Source organism: Peromyscus maniculatus, chromosome 4 (assembly GCF_049852395.1).
Source record: "Peromyscus maniculatus bairdii isolate BWxNUB_F1_BW_parent chromosome 4, HU_Pman_BW_mat_3.1, whole genome shotgun sequence".
Taxonomy (NCBI): Eukaryota; Metazoa; Chordata; class Mammalia; order Rodentia; family Cricetidae; genus Peromyscus; species Peromyscus maniculatus.
Window position 1 is genome coordinate 11,164,257 of NC_134855.1, and position 23,272 is coordinate 11,187,528.

The 23,272-nt window shown below is 43.3% G+C and overlaps 1 protein-coding gene and 1 pseudogene across 5 annotated transcripts in view; both read right to left on the reverse strand.

Moving 5' to 3' along the window:
* Positions 1-2,270: 2,270 nt before the first annotated feature.
* Positions 2,271-23,272, reverse strand: part of Setx (senataxin) — a 55,170-nt gene continuing 34,168 nt past the window's right edge. For 4 of the 5 annotated variants that reach the window (XM_016001892.3, XM_016001890.3, XM_076569097.1 and 1 more), the window contains 10 exons: positions 22,056-22,127; positions 19,219-19,368; positions 18,004-18,111; positions 15,610-15,797; positions 14,761-14,853; positions 13,324-13,488; positions 12,695-12,859; positions 9,686-9,784; positions 8,003-8,090; positions 2,271-5,406 (listed from right to left, as the gene is read on the reverse strand). In XM_016001892.3, the coding sequence (XP_015857378.2) occupies positions 4,681-5,406; positions 8,003-8,090; positions 9,686-9,784; positions 12,695-12,859; positions 13,324-13,488; positions 14,761-14,853; positions 15,610-15,797; positions 18,004-18,111; positions 19,219-19,368; positions 22,056-22,127 (1,854 nt within the window). In that variant the 3' untranslated portion in view covers positions 2,271-4,680. The remainder of the gene's footprint in view (positions 5,407-8,002; positions 8,091-9,685; positions 9,785-12,694; positions 12,860-13,323; positions 13,489-14,760; positions 14,854-15,609; positions 15,798-18,003; positions 18,112-19,218; positions 19,369-22,055; positions 22,128-23,272) is intronic. The other variant, XM_076569098.1, reaches the window with a different exon arrangement.
* LOC143272836 (large ribosomal subunit protein uL14 pseudogene) lies at positions 10,115-10,706 on the reverse strand (annotated as a pseudogene).

Consider the following 23,272-nt stretch of genomic DNA (forward strand, 5'->3'; position numbering starts at 1 on the left):
AAATAAAATGTAACTTAAGGGCTGGAGAGATGGCTCAATAGTTAAGAGCACTTGTTACTCTTGCAGAAAACCCACGTTCAATTCTCAGTACCCACAACCACCCTTAACTCCAGCTCCAGGGGATTCAAGGCCTCTTGGAACACACATGAACATACCCACTGCCCCGCACCCCCATACTCACATAATTAAAAACAAAAGCTTATTTAAATTCCCAAATGGAAAAGGTCTTCCTGCTTTTAGATGGATATGGTAAATGACATTACCTGGAAATTCTTTGCCGGGCAGTGGTGGCACACGCCTTTAATGCCAGCACTCAGGAGGCAGAGGCAGGCAGATCTCTGAGTTTGAGGCCAGCCTGGTCTACAGAGCAAGTTCTAGGGCACCCAGGGCTATAGAGAAACCTTGTTTCCAAAAAACCAAAACCAAATCAAAACAACAACCAAAAAAGCAAATCCTCCTATATAACCGAAGACAGGAGTGAAAAGACACAAAAGCAAGGCAGAACACTGGAAATGGTCAGGATCCATGATTCATGCTGGAAATATACCACTTCTAAAAGTACACACACACAAAGGGCAGAGAATGTGAGCCACCACCCACCACTCACCCCCCACCCAAGAGGGGGTGTATACTCTCAGCAGAAAGCCTAGCCCTGCAGGCCTTGGGGTGGGGTGGGTGGGGCAGGAAGAGACAGCATCCTCCGCTTCAGTGGCGTTCAGGAAGACTGCAGCAGCTGGCATTCACAAGGCTCCAGGCAAAGAGAGTCTCTGCTGACAGCGAGACTGTTGGAACTGTATCACCGAGACCAAGGGTGCTGAAACCTTCTCGACTCCCAACTCCTTCCTGGAGAAATTCTTAATGGCTACCGGTATACCGGCATATAAAACCGGCACACAAGCCAAACATCTGGGCTGCTGAGATGGCTAAGTAGGCAAAGGTGCTTGTTGCCAAGCCTGACAACCTGAGTTTGAGTCCTGGAACCGACAGGGAGAGGAGAGTTGCCCTTTCAGTCACACATGGCACACAACACACACACACACACACACACACACACACACACACACACAAACTGTAATAAAAACTGTAAAGAGGGATTGGCTAGCTAACTGGTGTGTGCTCCTTATCTTTATTATAAAGGGCTGGAGACGGCTCAGCAGTTCAGAACACTTACTGCTCTTGCAGAGGACGCTGTACCCACGTCAGTCCGACAGTTCACAAACTAACTCCAGCTCCAGGGCCATCTGATGCCTCTAAATTCCACACGTACCTGCACATGGCTGTCTCCCAGATGCACACATATACACATAATCTAAAAATTTTAAAAAAAATCTTAAAAGAATAAAAGCCATTGACCTTTACTGTTAAAAAGTAAAAAGGGGTAGTTATCCAGGAGTCATGGGGACGTCTTTAATCCCAGCACTTAGGAGGCAGAGGCAAGTGGATCTCTGAGTTCTGCATGGTCTACAGAGTAAGTTCTAGGCCATGTAGTGAGACTGTCTCAAATAGGGGGTAGGAGATCTTTGGGGGGTGATAGAGTGCTTGTCTAACATGTGCCAGACCCTGGGTTCAGTCCCCAGCACTAGGGTAATAGGGGAAATGTCCAGATTAATAAAATCACTATCTAGAACAAGGAGCACAAGAGAGCTTAGGAAGTGGTAGAAACCTGTCTCCATGGTTTTCTACATACGTCCACGCCCAGTGTCCATGGCCAAGAGCAAACCTCAGGAAAATCAAGGGTTTTGCACGATGACGTGGGCTCCTTGCAGGAAGAATCGGTGGGCCATTTCACTTGCCTCCCTTGGCCCTGCGGCATCACTGCTGGGAACCTCTCATCTGAATAAACAGCAAATATCCCATTTACTTTTCTTGGGGGGGGGCACACCCAAGGACTCGGAGATGATGTACAGACCTCTAAGGGACCCTTATTCCTGCTGAGCCCATAGAGTTAGACTCCAATGCTGGCTGTGCCATGGAAACACCCGAGAACTGAGACTGCAAGAGCTGTGCCCCAAATCCATCAGCTCAGAAATTCTGGGGTCACTGCTCGTTTGCTACTGTCCCCACCCTCCTGACCCCCAGCCTAATGGTGAACTTGCTGTAACTTACAGGATGTCCATGTGGCATCCATCGGGGAGGCTCATAAGGGGACCTGGGAACGAAGACAGTGGGACTGGGCAGGGCAGGCAGTTAAACAGGGAGCTGGCGGAGTAAGGATTGCCTGGCAGCACCTTCTGCTTTAACTCAGGAACATATAATACTTCTAACCCATGTCAGTTTTGTTTGCTTTTAATTCTGCCATTTTCTCTTAAATTTTAGGTATTAACAAAGATAACAGGTTTATTATTTGTCAAAGTCCAGTTATGAATCCAGAGCATACAAAACACAAAGCTACAGAAAGATTCCCAATGTGCACAAGTAATTTTAGAAAATAGTTTAGTACACTCTTGTTATAAAACTCATTTACAGGAGGTTATTCACATGTTCTTGTTCAAATCTGCTCCTGATTAATTCATGAAAACATAACTGAACAAACTGTGGTAAATCAGAGAGAAGCAAAGTAAGACAGTGTAATACATTCGCCTTGAAAGAACATTTTGAAAGCAGTCAGGGCATGTTCTTTTAACCACAGAAAGGACAGAATGAACTTTTCATCTTGTCAGGATTAACCACTCATGACGGTGCCTTCAGGAAAGGCCACTTGACAAAGACTTTCTGCAAATACCTTTACCAACTGGAATAAATAAGGTTTCCAAATCTAATGCCACACAACTACATTCTGTTGAGAGAGTGTTCTAAGGCAAGGCTTGGTTGCTGGAAAGGAGGATACAAGGACAAGGCCCTGGCCAGAGTCTAATCTCAGCAGCTCTTACACTCACAAAAGAAACAGGGTGTCAGGACCCTCCTAGATCTCACATCCTCTGGTGTGGTTAGCAGTGAGCCTGCAGATAAACATATGCTATGCTACACCGCACTCTGGGTGGCAGCCAACTACATGTTTTGGAGAAACTTCTTTTTAAAACCGTGTTTCTTAAGCTGGTGGTAACGTGAGCAGAGTGGAACTGCCCTGGCCATGCTGTTTTGTCATGCCCCCTCAGAAGCACACTTTTGGCCTTCTTCCTGGTCACATCCCTGCTAAGCTGAGCCCTTTTCCCCAAAGACACCAGGAAAGAACATTTCAAGTGATAGTGAGGTTTCCTGCCAATGTCACATGCAGGAGGCTTATTTAGCCCTTGGCCTAGCCAGAGTGGATTTACTTCCCACCTAGCTGGGTACAGGCAGGAGGCTGAGGCACTCACTATGGGAAGGCACCTGCTCCCTAGTTTTACAGGTGTCCAGCAGACAGTAGGGTACAGGTCTAGACACCAGCCCAGAGACAGCTAAGGAAACTCAGTACTGAAACTTGGCAAAATGCACACTGTTATTTTCAAAGCTCTTAACAAATAAAACCTGCTTCAGCAGAATTTCTAACGCAAAACCCTTTTGTTTAAGAACAGATGACAAAGAAAATTCTAAACAGTGAACATTAGTTTTCAGGGATGTCTTTCCGCCTCAAAGCAGCTAATGGGCTGTGCATACAGTAGTCACTAGAAAGCCCACATTTACATGCTCTTCTACATGGAGGTTTGGAAACCTGACTGGTTACTCAGCCTGCCCTTGTGCTGACTCCAATGCCTCTCACAGGTACACCAGGGTGGATGGAGGCTGAGGCCCCCAGTGACCCAACACCACACTCCTATCTACTGGATGGTTCTGACGCCCAGACGGCAGCTCTTCTCTTTCTCATGGAGTATCTCTCCTGCCTGAGACACACTATCTGCACAGCTCCCACGGAATCCCTCCAAAAGCATCCACTCTCTATTTTCCTGGCAACCGTTAAGCCTTCACAAGAAACCTGAAGGGACTCCTCTGGCCAGGCCGGTACAAATCCTCCATTTGGTAACCATGTCTACAGCTCAGCAGTTACACCAACCTAACAAAACATTGGGAACATCTGACAGTTCAAGAATTATTCTTCTGTCCTGAGAAGGGGAAGGTTTTAGCCAGAAAACTAAGCCATACATTAAATATAGGTAAATGAACTTGTCACAGTAACGTCCTGCACCAAGCTCTCTTGTCTCAAAGTGCACAACAGTTCCCAACATGCTGCCTTCTGAAGGCCCAGGAGACCCCCGCAGTTCTTTAAACAGTTAGAGACACTGGCCGCTGGTACGAACATTGGCTAATTCCCAATACTGAGGCTGTTAAAGAAATCTGTCCACCACACAGTGGCTCAAAGGACCCTTCCTCCTCACTCTCTTTAAATATGAAGTTTTTCTGTTGGAAAATAATGTTTTAAGCAGAAGAAGGAAATGTGATCTATCAGTTTACACTTTAAAAGGATTTTGTATTTGCTATACAGACTCACAGTTTAACCTTTACAGCATTCACCTAACCTGACCTTTTCTACAGAACAAAAGATCCCAACATTTTGAATTTTTGACCTCAAAGACATTACAGGTACACAAACACCCTCTCCAAGTGTATACAACTGGCAAAAAGTACTGAAGATGACCAACAGCCCAAGGGTTAGAAGGTATTTCCATTCTTTAACAGACTCTTCAAAGGAAACAAAAATAAACCCAGCTCATCTGTATGGTGCCACTCGCTACCTGTGGATGACAGTCCCGTCCCCAGGAGCTACTAGAGAAAGCGCCTCTTCTTGGCACTGCTGTCCTCCTGCTCCAGCCCTCTCTTGTCCCAGTTAGTGCTCCTCAGCATGTGGTGAGTCACCGAGACCCGCCTCTCCTCTTCACCGAAGGCCCCGGGCTCTCTTCTGTGACTGAACCCCGAGTCTGGGTCACTGTACTTCCTCTGGCTCGTGGAAGGAGCAGCAGGGTGAGCAGGTGGCGGCTCAGCCTGCAGAGGAGACCTGTGGCTGCTCAGAGGAGCGACGATGGCAGTGGATGGTGGCACAACAAAACCCAGGTCCGGAAAAAGCACAGGAAAGCCAGGCTCTCCCAGGAGATGGACTACCCCAGGGAGCTGAGGGCTCGCAGGCTGTGCATCCTTCAAGAATGTTCCCTTGGCTTCAGCATCCAATCTCCTATGTAGTCGTGGATCTCGAAGTCGATCTTGAAGAGACAACCTTTCAGGTTCCTTTGAAGGGACAGCATCAGAGGGTGTGTGGTACAGAGAAGCAGCAAAAGATGTCCTGGCAAGTCCACTGTCCAGCTTGTTGCTGGGCAAGCCACCCTGAGGTCTGGGTGCCTCCGGGGCAGTGGCTGGAGGATGGGTCAGGCTTCTCTGCAGCACAGGCTTCAGTTTCAGAATCTTCATAGCGTCATGTCTATAGTTTGGGTCAGAGGTCTTAATGATGGCCCCACGCTTCTGAGCATCCTGAATCAGTTCATTCCAATGCTGGTTTTCCTGAAACAAAAAGGAGAAACAATCACACCCTACAGAAACATTCATTTTGCTGGGGAAACATGGGGTCCAACTTCTGTTTTTGAACAAACAAGTGTAGTCTGATGAACAGAATGCCAAGAATTGACCACTCACTTAGCAGACAAGAGTGACAGAGAAGCTGGAGCGCCAGCGGTGAGGAGGCGTAACTGAAGGCCAGGGCTCGTGCCGGCTGCAAGGAAACTCTCCTCTCCTCTCTGCCGTTCTGGCAACACAGGAAGATGCTTTCCCTCAGATCCACTAGCTGTTCCTAGCTCTGCTGAGCTGTTTAAATGTATGTTAACTAACACTGCACACCCAGCCCACTTCAAGTACATGGTGGTTACATTCCTCCAGTGGCTAGCTCCTGCAGTAAGCACATGACCTTCCCATGGCTGCACAAGGCTCCTCTGCATCCTGAGGATCTAGACGACCACGTGTCCCTGGCCATGGTTGACATTCTAACAGTTAAGACTTGGTTTCAGAAGGCAAATTCCTGACCACATATGACTGTTCTTGAAGAAATTCCACAGCATTTATTGGCTTCCCAAAGACTTCTCAAGCCCCAAAAGACTAAAACATCTTAATCTACTCAGGGAGGATTCCAAAGATATTCTGTCATTTAAATTTTAAAAAATGTATGGTTGTTTGCCTATATGTATGTATATGCAACACATGTGTGCATGGTGTTCATGGAGACCAGAAGAGGGTGTGAGATTCCCTGAAACTGAAGGTTTTTTGTTTTTTAAAGATTTATTATATATTCAGTATTCTGCCTGCATGTATGCCTACACACCAGAAGATGGCACCAGATTTCATTAGATGGTTGTGAGCCACCATGTGGTTGCTGAGAATTGAACTCATGACCTCCAGAAGAGAAGCCAGTGCTCTTAACCTCTGAGCCATCTCTCCAGCCCCCCTAGAACTGAAGTTACAGGTTGTAAGCTTACATGTGGATGCTGAGAACCAAACCTGGGTCCTCTACAAGAGGAGCCAGTGCTCTTAACCCTTGAGCATCTCTCCAGGCCATGAATCTTTCTATTATTGTACTCTTCTCTTGCTTATGTTGTATGAATGTTGCTAGAGATGGACTTGGAGCCTTACACCTGCTGGGCAAGTGTTACAACACTGAACATTCTCCAGCCCATCAGTAAGGGTTTATTACTTATTTTTGTGTTATATATGTTTGTTTGTATATGGGTATGTGTATATGTCAGTGCGGGTGCTACAGAAGCCAAAAGAGGGCATTAATTAATTGCCTGGAGCTAGAGTTACTTATAGGCAGTTGTTAGCCACCCAACACAGGTGCTGAGAACAAAACTCTTCTCCTCCTCTGGAAAGGCGGCAAATGTTTTTAACCACTGAGCCATGTCTTCAGCCCTTGTGACTTTATTTTAAAATGACAATGTTTAAAATATGTTAGAAACAATCTTTTAGCAATATTTCTGATAAAACGTTTTCCTTATTAACTTACAAAGAGCCTACAGCGTCTTTCAAAGGATACAAACAACACAAGCTAAAGACCAGAGATCCAGATAAGAGATGGGAAGATTTATCTGAATGCTCTTGGCTGTTATTAACAAGGGAGGGAAGGAGGGAAGAAAAACAAGCGGAGTTGGTTGGATCCTCTCTTCAGATGACCGCTTTTTTTTTTTTTTTTTTTTTTTTGGTTTTTCAAGCCAAACTCACAGAGATCCGCCTGTCTCTACCTCCTAAGTGTTGGGATTAAAGGTATGCGCCACCATCACCTGGCTCAGATGACCAACTTTTAAAAGCAACAAAAAGTGATTGGACTGGCAAGAGCGTTTTGACATTAAAGGATAAGACTCACAACCTGAAGTGCAAAAGCCCCAAGACCCCGTAGGCCTTTGATGAGCTGGCTGGGCAGCAAGCACATGGTAGCTGGCTGTCTCCCGCTGCTTCACTCCACTATATTCCCACAACAATTGGAGTCTTGTACTTCGTCCTAAGAAGCCCTCCAGCAGAAAGGCTCTGGGTCAGCCTAACAGAACAAGGAGTTGCCACCCTTGTGGCCGGCCCATGTCGCACATGTTCCTGCACTCTCTCTGGAGAAACTGGGAGTCATGTCGCACATGACTGTTTGCTGAGCTCTGTTCTACCACTTGTTATGTGGATTGACAAACCATCTTCACTCTTGTCACTGATGCACATCAGGGTTTTAGATAGGTCACCTTGAAACCTAGTGTACATACCTGCGCTTGAGCTAAGAAAGAATGGCTTATATGTACACAAAAGCTCACAGCCAAGGTGCTGGAAGACTTAATAACCTTTATTTTGTAACTGAGAAATTATTTCCATTTTGATGGAAAAAAAAAAAAACAGCCGGGCGGTAGTGGCGCACACCTTTAATCCCAGCACTCAGGAGGCAGAGGCAGGCGAATCTTGAGTGAGTTCGAGGCCAGCCTGGTCTGTCTACAAAGCAAGTTCCAGGACAGCCAGAGCTACACAGAGAAACCCTGTCTCGAAAAACAAAAAACAAAAAACAAACAAACAAAACCACCCATAATAGCTAACAATGGATAAACATGGAACACCCTGTAGCCCCAGAGAGTATACCTACCATCAGAGTCCTCAAATGTCCAAGGATAAAAAGGCTGTACTTGGCTCGTGTAATGGTGACATTCAATCTCTGCAAACTTGCCAGGAATCTAAGCAACAACAAGAAAGTTACTTCTGTATGCAGAATGGCATCCCATCTCTTCAGAGGTGCAGGCAGTAAGTACTGCAGCAGCTTCTCCAGAGCCCTTCCCACTTCCGTCCTAGTCAGAGGGCTTCCTCACTAGCTGCCCTGACTCGGTACCTGGCACAGAAGCCAACGGCATTAAAACATCAAGCAAACCAAACCCTTAGTGCTTTACTTCCAAGTTAACATATTTGTTGAAAGTCCCTATTTTGACTTGGCTAAAACACTAGAAATTAACAATGAAATCTAAAACTTAAAAAACATCTAGCCAGGCAGTGGTTTAATCTTTAATCCCAGCAGTCAGGAGGCAGAGGCAGGCGGACCTCTGAGTTTGAGTTTGAGTTCGAGGCCAGCCTGGTCTACAGAGTGAGTTCCAGGAAAGGCTCCAAAGCTACACAGAAAAACCCTGTCTCACACCGCCCCCCAAAAAAAAAGATTTGAAAAAGGTCTAAAAAGACAGCTTAGCAGTTAAGAGCACTTGCTGCTCTTTCAGAAAATCCAACTTCCATTCCGAGAAACCGGCACATACACAAAACTAAACTAAATACATACCGTTTTGATCCCTTATTTTAAAATTTTAAGTAATAAACTATTACACAACTAGTATAGAAATACACAAATATATAATGGGTACATGATAATGGTGAGATTTTAAATTAAATCACTATTTTAAGACTAAACAAATCTTTGTTGCAGAGTTTTTTTTGTGTGTGTGTTTTCCCCCCAAGACAGGGTTTTTCTATGTAGCCCTGGCTATCCTAGAACTTGCTTTGTAGACCAGGCTGGCCTCAAATTCACCGACATCTGCCTGCCTCAGCCTCTAAAGTGCTACGATTAAAGGCATGTGCTATCTACACTTGTCTCAAATCTCTAACTGTGTTAACACATGAAAAAAAAAAAATCAATGTGGCGACCCAACAGCATCCTTAACATCTTCAGTAAGTAAACTAACAGAACTTAAGGTCAAACCCTTAGAAAAACTGTGTAGCACATACCCCGTGACAATTACAGATCTCTGCAAAACACACTTAAATCAATTATGAACATCAGTTTTACTGAACAATAGAGACACCCTATGGAAAAGGGTCAACATACAAAACACTAGGAAAAGCACATCTCACAGATCATCTACTTCACAATTTAGACATTTTCAAGATGTTACCTAGGTTGTGTGTATGTGCACATGTAGAGACCAGAGGCTGACATCAGGCTCATGCTTGTATATGGTAAGCACTTTACCAAAACAAACCAGTGGTTTTCAACCTTTCTAATTCTGCGATCCTTTAGTATAGTTCCTCATGTTGTTATAAACCCTGACCATAACATTTTCTTTGCTACTTCATAACTGTAATTTTGCTACTGTTAAGACTCATAATGTAAATATCTGATAGGATGGATATCTGATATGTGACCCCTGTGAAAGGGTCATTTGACTTCTACCCACAGGTTGAGAACACTGTTTTAAACAAAAGAAAATTAATAAAGCAAATGATAGTCCCTGGTGGATCTAGATGACAGAGCTGATTCTCAACAAGGGACAAAGCAATGTGAGTTACTTACCCAATTGACCCTTGCACAGCACTCGCCCTGACACAGGTAACAATTATACAGTCTTTCTGCCGGCCCTGGAAGGCATCCACTGTATCCACTTCTGCAGGCCTATTTATGAAAGGCATGTGTTTACCAAAAAATGTAATGAAATATACATACACAGCAGTATTTAAAACTCTTCATTGTGATGTCAGGTGGTGGTGGCTCACGCCTTTAATCCCAGCACTCAGGAGGCAGAGGCAGGTGGATCTCTGAGTTCAAGAACAGCCTGATTTCCAGAGGGAGTTCCAGAACAGCTAGGACTACAGAGAAACCCTGTCTCAGAGGGGAAAGACTATACTGAGTTATAAGGTTCATTCTATATCCCAATAGGACAGTCCTTTCAGACTTCTGAGTCAGCACATCCTCCTCTCTCCAGTCTTCTCACAGCATCTTCCCTTTTTTTTGGAGCAAAGACTTTTTAATGAATATATTTTACAAATACACTGGAGAATCATGCAATGCTGCCTGCATTGGATGCAATCCTGGGCCACAAGTCTGCACACTCCTTTGCGACTGGACCTGTGATAGCAGGACCTTTCATCTCGCCTTTATTGTTTACTATGACTCCTGCATTGTCTTCAAAATAAAGAAACACCTCATCTTTTCTTCGATACGACTTTCATTGTCGAATTATCACCGCTGGATGGACCTTTTTTCTTAGTTCTGGTTTGCCTTTCTTAACTGTGGCCATCACCATGTCGCCCACACCAGCAGCAGGAAGTCTGTTCAGTCGTCCCTTGATTCCCTTCACAGAGATGATAGACAAATTTTTGGCTCCTGTATTGTCAGCACAGTTGATCACAGCTCCTACCAGAAGACCCAGGGAAATCTAGAATTTCGCTCCGGAGGACCCACCATGTCCTCGCTTCGACATCTTGGACGCCTGGAAAGAGTCAGGAAGCTTCTCACAGCATCTTCTGAACCCCAATTCTTAGTGTTATTAAGTCCATAAGAAACCACCTCTTCGTCTGAGGCCATACATATTTATGTACGTTCCCTACAGTTTCATCAGCTTGAGGACTTCTGTCAAGAGGCCGTTGGAATCCTGGAACAGAAAGCACCGTCTTCTTGGGGAACTGCCAACAGAAGTGCTGAGTCTTCTTATCCATGACCATCTAGCTTTCCATGTCCTGGGTATTTCAATTTTTTCTTCAAATAGACTTTGTAGTTTTCAGGAGATATATCTTATACTACTTTGGTTTTATTTACTCCTAAGTATTTTATTATTTTTGGCACCATTTTAAGTGGACTGTTTTTACTTCCTTTGCAGACTACTCACTAACAACAGATTTTTATATATTGATCTTGTTTTCTACAAGTCTCTTAAACTTGTTTGCTTAACCCCCCTAAGAGTTTTCTTTGTGCAGCTTTGTTGATGAATCTATAAATATAACCATGCTGAATTATAGACTTACACAAGAAAAACCCTTGCTCTGGCTAGAACCTCTACTGCCATGGACAACAGAAGAATAAGCATCCTTCATGGTCTACACAAGGTCTGCTGAACCGTCAAAAAACAATGCTACCTATGTGTTTTTTTAAAGACACCTTTAATCAAATTGGGAAATTTTCCCTGCAGCTCTTTTCAGTTGTAAAAGATGATAGCTTCTATTAAGTGCCTTTTCTGTTATCTATTGGTATGGCATATGGGTCACCTTCTCAGTCTGATTGACTGTTCTCTGAGATAGTCTCCATTCTGTAACCAGGTTGGCCTCAAGCTCATCATGATCATCCTGCCTTGGCCTCCCTAGTATGGAGGCTACAGGAGTGAGATGCCATATCCTGCTTCCTTCTCTTATTCTATCAATATGCTGAGGCAACACTGTACTCTGGGATAGTCAATTTCCGTTGGCCACGATGCACAGTCCCTTTAATATATACTGAATTCAGTCTGCTGCTGTCTGTTGAACATTCTCACATCTGCAATTGTGAGTGCTTATCAGCCCTGTGGCTCTTAGAACACCTTCCCGGGTTTGATGTCATAAAATGAATTACAAAGTGTTCTTGGAGCTGGCAACATGGCTCATCGCATAAGGCAGCTTGCCACCAAGTCTGATGGTCTCAGTTCTATCCAAGAACCAAACACTGAAGGTTGTCCTCTGACCATGTGCATACCACTGTGGACCAGCCCCCAACAAAAATGGATGGTTTTTTTTTTGTTGTTGTTGTTGTTGCTTGTTTTGTTTTTAAAAAAGAAAGTGTTCTTGTGCCTTTTTAAAGTCCTAAGTATTACTGGGCTTTCTGTTGTTTTCAGATACAGTATTTTCTATGCAGCCCAGGTTGGTCTAAAACTAGATCCTCCTGCCACAGACTCCCGAGTGCAAGGATTATAAGCACACAGCTGTGTTAGTGCTAACTCTAGATTGCCGGCTGATGGAACTCAGTTGACAGGTCTAACCCCAGTTTCTCATCACTGGGAGTTTGGAGTACTAGCTCTACTTGCTATATATATAGTCTCTCTTCAGATTTTTTATTTTCTCTAAAGTCAGTTTTTTTGTGTTGCTAGATTAAAAAGCTTAAAATAGTTTTGGTATTTTTGAGAGTCATAGTGCATGTGGCCACGTGAGCAAAGGTGTCTTCTATCACTGCCTAGTCTTTCTCTGAACCTGAGCTCATTCATGCTTTCTCAGATAGGCTAAAAGTCAACAAACCCCCAAAAAATCCTCCTGTCTCTGCCTGCTTCTGAGCTTGGGTTACAGAGAAGTATACTGGACACTCAGCTTGCTGCCTAAATGCTGGGGTCTGAACTCTGGTCAGATCCCAGCATTTAACCACTGAGTCATCTCTTCAGATTCTGTTTATTGAGATAGATCTCAAGTGGCCCAGGTTATCCTTAACTCACTGTATAGCAGAGTGTGATAATTAGTATTAATAATAGTCAACTTGGTAAAAGCTGTAATAGCCTAAGAAATGGGTTGGGGGCAAGTCTTTGAGGGACTATCTACTGACGATGTTAGTTGAGTTGGGAAGACCCACCCAGTGTGGGTGACACCATTCTCTACGCAGGAGATCCCGGACTGTGTAAAAGTGGAGAAATCGGGCTCATCACTAGCATGCATGCATTCACTGCTCTTCTTCTTCTGACTGGATGCTTCAGGGTCCTGCTGCCTTGACTCCCCCATCATGATGGGCTGTAATAAACTGTGAGGTGAAATAAACCCTTTAATGCTTTTGCCAGAGTATTTTGTCACAGCAGTGGGGAAAGGAAACTATGGCACCACGGGTGACCTTGACTGATCGTTCTGCCTCCACCTTCCAAGTGCTGGAATTACATGTTTCTTACCACACACCTGACACTGACTTCCAGATTTTAATCTATAATTTTACTGTAGAGGTAAGGAGACAAAAACATAATCTTAGCAGGGCCTGGAGGCACTGTAATTCCAAGTACACAGGGGACTGAGGCAGGAGGATAGCAAGTTCAATGACAACCTGGGAAACTTACTGACAGTCACAAAATAATAAAAGAGAGGACTGGGTAATATAGCTTAGAGATGCTTCGAGTACTTGCCTAATGTACAGACCCCAATTCAACCCCAGTACTCTTAGGAAAAAACCGAATTCAACCTTTATAAACACCAGAAGTACATGTAAAAATACGTCACCCTTTCTTATCAAATTCTTTCTCCAAATCCTTCTGGATCATTGTCTTCTGAGCCTTGTAATGGGTTATTATGCCAATATTTCGGAAGGAAATATCTTTTCTTTTGTCTTTAATAAGTTTAATGATTTCCATCACCAACTTTATTTCTTGAACATTTATATAGGAGCTAAACAAGATGGAAAAAGAAGACAGTGTATCAAGTCTCACAGCAGTCTACTTGCTCACTAGTTCTACTTGGCTTGTTTCCATTACCATAAAGAGTACACAGATAGGTGTCTTTCCCGTCTAGTCAGGCAGCAGTGTCAAGACAATGCAACAGTAACTATTCCTATATAGAAATCTGGGAAGTGACTGTAAAACAGGAATTTGTAGTCAACTGAACCAATGACCACTCAACTGAAAACATACCAACCAGACCACTAAATGTGAACAGCATGGTCTGCCAGGATTGAATAGCACAAAAGCCATCCTATCCTGCCATTATCCTCTTTGCTGGCTCCATAACCTGTACTTCCAGCCCAGACCTCAGATATGTGTGTCCTTTCTTTACTAAACTGATCCAACCCACAGCAGCATGGGCCATTGTTCTCCTGAGTCTTAAATCTTAACCACTGACATGCTATCAGCTATACTAGTAAGTCCTAGGGGGACAGCTTCCTCTCCTAGCCCTTGGTTACTCCTCAAGGTTGAGAGTCTATCCAAGTCAAGGTCCTTGTTGCCTTCTGGTCCTGTAATGTGCTTGGGGCTCAGTTCTTTTATCATCTGCTCTACTTCTGAAGGTGCCATATAGGTGCCATATAAACCTTCCAGTTGCAATTCTACATGCAAACTCCTCTGTATTTTTCACTTCTTCAAGGAATGTTCCCTCCCATGTCCTATTCTGATCTTAGAATCTGCATTTTTTTCATATTTCCCCCCTTAGCAGGGCAGTATTTATGCACATGTTAATGAACATTACCTCCAGACTGTTAATTCCTCTACTCAAAGCTTGGCTCCTCTGATATATTTGCTACCTAGCAACATACCCACCCACCCCACTTTGCTGTCATTTTATAGATACCCAACACATTCACTTACAACTCAAAATCCTTAAAATACGGGCCACTAGGCCACTATCTACTCCCTTAATGCACATTCATTCAGATGCATCTTTTTACTGCACTTAGCCCACCTGGAATAGTGAACTCATCTCAATGTCTATCTAGTTAATGCCTGTGTTCCCATACCACAATCACCTTACAATGGGGTCTTTCTATGATTTTTCAAAGACTTACCAGTCACCTGAGAGTACTGCCCAATTAAACAGAAAAGGGGAAGCAATCAACACAGATAGTGATAATGACTGTACCCTGGTACTAGAGAGACATGTATGGGAAAGGCTTACAAACTAATAATTCTGAGACCATTACTGGAGAATGAAGGAAGAGGAAAAACATACTCATTATCCCGTCGTTCTGAACCATCTCCAACATCAAACACAAGGTAGGGCTGAAATGGCCACTCTGATGAACATCGAACGGCTTCAGTCAATCTACAGAAAAGCAACCATATATACTATATCATTAACTTTTTTTTTCTGTGAAAGACAGAACCAGGAAAAAGTTAAAGGATAAGAGCTTATCCAGATGCACAGCTGGATTTTATTTCCATTCTGATACCAAGGAAAGAGATCTACACAATTATGACTCAAGAGGAGCTCACAACACAGCACAAGAGATAAACAAGAAGGGCTGGGGAAACATGGTGCAGCTCTAGAGCGAGTGGGCAAACACACAAGCATGGCTAAGAGCTGGCTTTCATCTCCAGCAGCACCACCACAAGACAGGCCATGAAGTTACCAGTGACTGGATCTGGGTTATATTAAATATGGGCAACTTTTTTTCAAGACAGAGTGTGAAGCACTGGCTGGCCTCAAACTCAGATATCAACCTACCTCTGCATCCTGACTGCTGGGGTTAAAGGGGTGTGCCACCACCACCCTGCCCCGTCTTTTTTCAATCTCTCTGTATTTGACATAATCAATATAGAATTTGTAATTAGAGAAAAATCATTTCAAATTGAAAATCTAAGCTGATCACCCCCACCCCTGCCCAATGGGGTCTTACTCTGTAGCCTAGGCTGGCCTCTTAAATCTCATCAATCTTCCTGCCTCAACTTCCCAAGTAACAAGATTACTCACATCAGCTAATATAGCTGCCCTGATTTATGCTTTTTATGCCAAGACTTCTTCATAAGCAGCTAAACCTTCAAACAGGACAAGCATATACAAGCAATACAGGACACCCACCTATTTGTTTTCAAGTTTTTGTTATAAACATAATTAGAAGGGAAGAGACATATGTCTGGATGCATCCTGTACTGAATGGTAAGCTGTAAAACAGGCAGCCTGCCAATCATGTTCTGCTCCACATTCTCTTCAAGTAGTTTGCAGAATCGTGCCATCATCGACTGGTCGTAGCCATACTCCTGTGCTTTCTGAGAGAAAGAAAAAAGTATTTAAGAGTTTGTACCAAATAAATAAATAAATAAATAGCCCAGTGCAGTGGTGGTGCATATCTTTAATTCCAGTATGTGGGAGGCAGAGTCAGGTGGATCTCTGAATTTGAGGCCAGCCTGGTCTACAGAGTGAGTTCCAGGACAGCTCACAGAGAAACCCTGTCTTGAAAAACCAAACAAGCAAGCAAGCAAACAAACAAACAAACAAATGAAAAAAAGAAACCCTCTGTCTCAATATTTCCCACAAAAAGAAATATAATAAAGAAAATAGGGGGGGCTGGAGAAATGGCTCAGCGGTTGAGAGCACTGGCTGCTCTTCCAGAGGACCCGGGTTCAATTCCCAGCACCCACATGGCACCTCACAACTATCTATAATTCCAGTTCCAGGGGATCCAACACCCTCACACACAGATGTACCAATGTAAATAAATAAATCACTAAAAAAAAAAAGAAAATAGTACTTGGATCATGCTGGCACTCAATGTATAATACGGAAAAAATTAATAAATGTACACACAAATGCTTGGCAGAACCTTTAAAAATACTAAATTTTCCACAGTAATTATCTCCAAGAAATAAGTGGTTTTAAAAAAAAAAAACAAGTAAACCAGGAGTGGTGGCACACATCTTTAATCCCAGCACTTGGGAGGCAGAGGCAGGCAGATACCTGTGAATTCCAGGACAATCTGGGCCCTGTCTGGAAAAACCAAAAACAAACAAAAAAGGAACAAGTGTTCTATTGAGTTGGCTCAGTGGTTACGAGTACTTGTTCTTACAAAAGGCCCAGATTTGATTCCCAGCACCCACATAGGAATTCATTACACACACACACACACACACACACACACACACACACACACACACACACACACCACACACACACACCACACACACACACACCACACACACACACACACACACACACACACACACACACACACACAAATATTTTGAAAAGACATGTGAAAAATCAACTTTGCAAAGTTTTTCCTCAGTAAGCTTCTTTTATTTGTATAGTAATTTTTAAAAGCACAAATAGTTGGATCTTATCATTCTTGCTGTTTTTACCAAGTATCAAGACAGTAATGTTGAGGCCATCAGCAATCTTTTCCCTGCATGCTGTGGCCTTTCAGGAGGTTCAGAGCCTGTACACCTGAGAACTGTGCAGCTCCTGCTCCCTCTTCCCCGTCCTCACAAAGCTCCTGCAGCAGTTCTGCCCCAAGGTGGCTGTGCGCTTGTGCTCATGGTCTAGCTATACAACTGTACCATCGCTCTCAACAAATCCAAAGTCAACGACAAATGGCAACAACCAAAACAACACACTCATTGGGGGACAGAAATGTTTTGAAAATGATCTTTTCTCTGAGATTATGAGGCCACCTTCCTGCATAAAAGATGTTAGTAAACATAAACTTTATTAAATTTCAGAACCACGGTATAAGGCTATTTAGATTGTCCCAAAACAACTACTGAGTCCTAACTCAGGTATGCATTTATTTCCAGGTGACAAGTCTCATGGGGGAAAATACAAAACAAAAAAGGTAGACTGGACCATGTCAGCACTGTCTTCCACAGCTGATTCACGAGTACATTTTCTTTTGTTATCATCTACGTTTTCAGATGTGAGGGGCGCAGACATTTTTTCAACTACTTAAGAAAAAATTGCCCAAAGTGGACATCTATTTCCAAATCATGCCTCCTTATGTTTTCCTCAGCTTTGGGAATACGTAGTGTAGAGCATGTGGTGGTGGTGGGGTATCTTTACATTCTAAAGCTGTCTTACATGTTTTGTGTTTTTATCAAATCAGATCCAGCCTCTCAAGCAGGGAAAGCCTGTGGTATTGCAAAGTGACCCTTACTTAGGTTTTCCTGTCTATGAAACTCTTGCCCACACACTCAGAAGCACAACTATGAACAAAGAGGACATTTGCAGAGATGCTCACTTTCTTTTGAGACAAGGTCTCACTGTGTACCCTTGGCAGGCCTCACATGAGAACCTGATTAGCCTGCTGAGTGCTAGGACTGCAGGCATGCACAATCATGCCTGGCCACAATTTTCCTTATGAAACTTCAAATAACATTTCTCTTTTCTCTGTCATTTCCTAATTTTCCCTTCAATTCAAAACAGAATCATTCTCTCAAAAACAAAACTAGGCCCTCCAACATCACCAACAGAAACACTCACCATAGAAATGACCGTGGGAGGGAGCTGTTTGGGGTCTCCTACTAGGATAAGTTTGTTGCAGCGGTGGATAAGTGGAGAAAGTGTCTCGACTTCACAAGACTGCCCAGCCTTGGTAAGAAAGTACAGAAGGAGAAATAGCCTTAAGTTCTAATACTCATCAAAGTACAAATTCCTCCCTTACTATAGCTAAACCTTTTTTTAAATTATGCAGGACCTCATATATGTTGGGCAAGTGCTTTACTACTGAGTTATCCTCTCCACCAGGTATCAAAAATAAGCATTTAAAAAAAATTCAAAGTGTATTATACTTATATGAAAATGTCTTTATGAAAGATATTGTACCATGTACAATGAAGATCTAGCAATGAAAATATATACATATAAACGATTTCATTATAAAACAGAAATTATCTAAACACAATTTTTAAACAATCTAACCAGTATTTTGAACTTAACCACCACAGACACCTTAACTGTGGAGTCAGCTACCAACCAGAAGGCTGTGTACATCCTAAGAGCCTACTGCATTCCTCCTGAGCTGGAGCCTGGGAGCTCCAACAGAGCCGTTTTACAACCTCATCTCTGAAATTCAGATATTACTTGAGGCCTGTCTTCCCCATCTTTCTAACTCAATAACATTACCTTCAATTATTTCATCATTTCCACTTTTCCTGTTTTTCATTTTCTCACACATAACTGACATATATCTACAACAGGGTATGGGAACTCCTAGACTGATTCTCTATATCTAATGATCCAGTTCTTCTGTCGTCTGACTTCCATTCTAGCCTGCAACAGTAGGTCTACAATCAATGTTCAGTGAATGGACAAGAAGAAATAAAAGAGGTCAGCTAAAACTGCAGCAGCCAAAGCTGTCCGAAATGATGACTATTTCGAAAGTTAGCAGGGAAGCTGCAGCAGCTCAACAGGATAGTGCTGGGACAACCCTGCATGGGGGACTGCCATCCTCACTTTGTAGCAGGCTGGCAGCATGTTTCACTTAGGAGAACGCATGCACAGCAGCTAAGAGCAGAGGAAGTAGAGGTTTCTAACTTGCAAGGCTGGCGGTTCGCTCTCCAGAAGCACAGGGAAAGAGTAGTGACTGATTAGTAAAAACCTGCTCTTTATCCACGCTTCAGCCCTCACAATTCACCCACAACTCTTCCTCCCGGTACTGGTCACACTGAACATGCGAGCGAGCGCGCGCCCACTGACCTCATCAACAATGACACAACTAAAGGGGACGCCCCCCTGCCCTCGGAAAGCGGACTCAAGCAGGAAACCGCCACTTGTGCTCAACGTGCAGCAGATGACGTGAGACTCCAAGATGATGGTGTTCTGGGTTTTCTGTGGGCGTCCCTGAACCTAGGACAACAAAAGACAACGTTGTTTAGTTATATACAAATCCTGTGAGTCCTACTTTTACTATTAAATATCCACCTTTTTGTTCACGTGACATAAAAATATTCAATAAAAAAGGGGAGGCTGCGGATCTCGAAAACAGGAGAAATCCCTCTGTATAAATCCATTGTGGACTTTAAGGCAATGCATGTTGAGTTTTAGGAGAGGTGGCAATCTGGATCCAGTGCTAAAGCATTGTCAGGTTCTCTTAGCCATCACCATAGTGAGTGTCCCCCCAAACACGGTTAATCTAATGGCCCACAGAAGGCATGTGATGAGAATATCAGAGTTCACAATAGCCATGAACAAATACTAATTTAGAGATGTAGCACGAATCTTAAAAGTTCTTATTAATAAAAATAAACCTGGAGCCAGGTATTGGGGTGAATGCTGGAAGATCAGAGAAGCAGAACAAGCCACAGCCACCTCACCTTGCCAATTCCTCAGCTGATCCTGTTTCCTCAGGCTGGAAGCCTCTGAGTCCTCATCCAGAATGAATCTCAGCTGAATGGCTGCTAAAAGCCTAAAAGCTTAACCAGGCTATAGTTCCTTGTTCTCACACCTTATATACCTTTCTGCTATCCTCCATCACTTCCTGGGATTAAAGGTGTGAGTCACCATGCCTGACTGTTTCCAATGTGGCCTTGAACTCACCAAGATCCAGGCAGATCTCTGCCTCAGGAATGCTAGGATTAAAGGCGTGTGCTACCACTACCTAACCTCTATGTTTAATATTGTGGCTGTTCTGTTCTCTGACCCCAAATAAGTTTATTAGGGTGCACAATATTTTGGGGAACACACCACCACCACATTGAGATCATTTATTTACACTGTTAATGAAAATATACATTAAATTCAACTGTGTTTATCTCTGGTCAAAAACACACAAACCATGTCATTATTAAACTGTCCAGTTAAAGCCACTGATTTCTTTACAGCTTCATTCTGATCATCCAGACACAAATCTGGCTCAGTCTATCTTCAATCAGTCTAATAAGAATCTGATAGCCAGCAGTAGTGGCACAGGCCTTTAGTCCCAGAACTTGGGAAACAGAGGCAGGTGGGTCTCTGTGAGTTCGAGGTCAGTCTGGTTTACAAAGCAAGTTCCAGGACAGCCAAGGCTACACAGAAAAACCTGTCTCAAAAAAAAACAAAACCAAAACAGAACAAAAAAACACACCTGAGCCAGGCGGTGGTGGCGCACGCCTTTAATCCCAGCACTCGGGAGGCAGAGCCAGGTGGATCTCTGTGAGTTCGAGGCCAGCCTGGTCTACAGAGCAAGTTCCAGGAAAGGCGCAAAGCTACACAGAGAAACCCTGTCTCGAAAAAACCAAAAAAAAAACAAAAAAAAAAAACACACACACACCTGATATTTTTACACCCAAAGATAACCAGGAAGAAGCTATGCAGCTATTCTTTGTACCTGGATTTAAATCTGTAAGGTTCATCCATCTCAGAAATTGGCTAGGAAAAAAAGTATCTGCATTAAAAATGTACAATCTTTGCCATTATTCCCGAAAATAACAGTGTAAAAATTATGTATATAAAATTTGCATGATGGGCTGGAGAGATGGCTCAGCAGTTAAGAGCACTGACTGCTCTTCCAGAGGACCTGGGTTCAATTCCCAGCATCCGCACGGCAGCTCACAACTGTCTGTAACTCCAGTTCCAGGGAATTTGACACCCTTACAGACACACATGCAGGCAAAACACCAATGCACATAAAATAAAAGTATTATATAAAAATTTGCATGGCATCAGATATTCTAAGGAGACAATTTAAAGCATAAAGGCCAACATACATAGGTTACATGCTAAGACATCCTTGGACTGTAGGTGGGTGTCGGAGAACTAAGGACCAAAAGTACATGACACAGGATTCAAACACAAGCACAAAAAGCTTATTCTCTAAGCCAAGATTAGGAAGGGGAAGGGGATGTGTGTGTGTTTTTATGCCAAATCATATCCCACTGACACTCAACTTCTATTTATAACGGAGCACATGCTAGTCCACAGCTGCTACCTTCTTACTTAACTTACAGATGTGGTTCATTCCTATTCTTTCTTTCTCAGTATCTACAAACTTAGTCTCTTGAACTACTCTTGACAGCAATTATCTATTTGCAGTTGGTGAAAAAAGAAACTGACCATACCTAAGAGAAAAACACCAACATTTCCACTTTTGCAGGTTCCATTTTCTTTTTCTTTTTCTTTTCTTTTTTTTGTTTTTCGAGACAGGGTTTCTCTGTGTAGCTTTGCGCCTTTCCTGGGACTCACTTGGTAGCCTAGGCTGGCCTCGAACTCACAGATCCACCTGGCTTTGCCTCCCGAGTGCTGGGATTAAAGGCGTGCGCCACCACCGCCCGGCTCGAAGGTTCCATTTTCATGTTAAATAGTTTTTAAAACAAACCTCATGCCTTTAATCCCAGCATTCGGGAGGCAGAGGCAGGCAGATCTTGAGGCCAGCCTGGTCTACACAGGGAGTTCCAGGACAGCCAGGGCTACACAGAGAAAATCTGCCTCAAAAAAACAAAAAGAAAAAATGAAAAAAACCAAAAAACAAAAAACAATCCCAAAGAAAGCTCAGTCCTTATGTTCTCTGAACTGCTATCGTAAAGAAAGTAAGACGTTACAACAGGTAAACTACTTACCTCTTTAATTTTTGAAGCAAGCTCTTGCCTTTCTTTTGCAACTTTGGCAATGTATCCATCTAATTCTTTCCTCTGAAAACAAATTCGAACATTACTATGAAAACCGAGCACTTTCGAAAGCTCTCAGACACTTCACACCTTAGGAGAGTGGAAAACATCTTACACATGAACTTGCTACAACAGTGTGCTCTCTTCCCTACCAGTCAAGTCATAATCCTGCTCTGTACAGTTAGGGGACAGAGTTCTGTCTCCTGTGCTCCACGTTTGCAGTCTGCCTAGCACCTCAAACCCTGGAGCATCATTCCTCCATTCATGTCAAAGGCGCTTCACACACAACTCAACAATCCTGCCACATGATGAGCACATGATGCAGGCATGGGAAATCATGACACCCTTCCCCTAAATAAAACCAGAGATTAGATCTGCGTGGCCACCAGAGACTAATCCAAGTGTATCATTGGAATAGAGGCATGGTATGTTAAGATGGGTGGTGGCGCCCAGAAATACTGGCACTTGTCCTCTCATGGAAAAGAAATGGCTGACATACAGAGCAAAGGAGATAATCAAAAGGTGACAAAATGTTAACAGCTAAGGCTCTTGATCCAACCACACTGAGGCTAAATCACTCTTGACTTTGAATATGAGCCAGCAAATTCTTTTTCCTCAACCTAATTAGAAATGTTGGTTATTTTATTTTTATTTATATGTATGGTTGTTTTGCTTGCATGTATGTCTATACCACATGCATGCCAAGAGTCTGAGAAAACCAAAAGAGGGCATCAGATTGTCTGGAACTGGAAGTACAGTTGGTTGTGAGCTGCCATGTGGGTGCTAGGAATCAAACTTGGGTCTCCTGGAAGGGCAGCCAGTGCTCTTAAGCATTGAGCCATTATTCCAGCCCCTAAAACGGTTTAACTCACCAACTGAAAAGTGCCTAATAAGTACAATAAGCCATCTACTTTTGTAAATAAATCTTTACTGCAACACAACACATGTTTGTTTACTCTGATCTGATGAGGCTTTAGAGCCACAATCAAGCTGAGAAGCTGTTACACACTGTGTGGTCTAGAAAACATATGGTATTTACTTCACAAAAGAGCTTGCTAACCCTGACATTAGGCACACTACTTCGGCGTAATTCATGGCCTCACACCATATCTCATACCCATTGACTAGCTCATGTCTAAGCCACTTCTGCAAGGTCCGAGTGAGGAAGT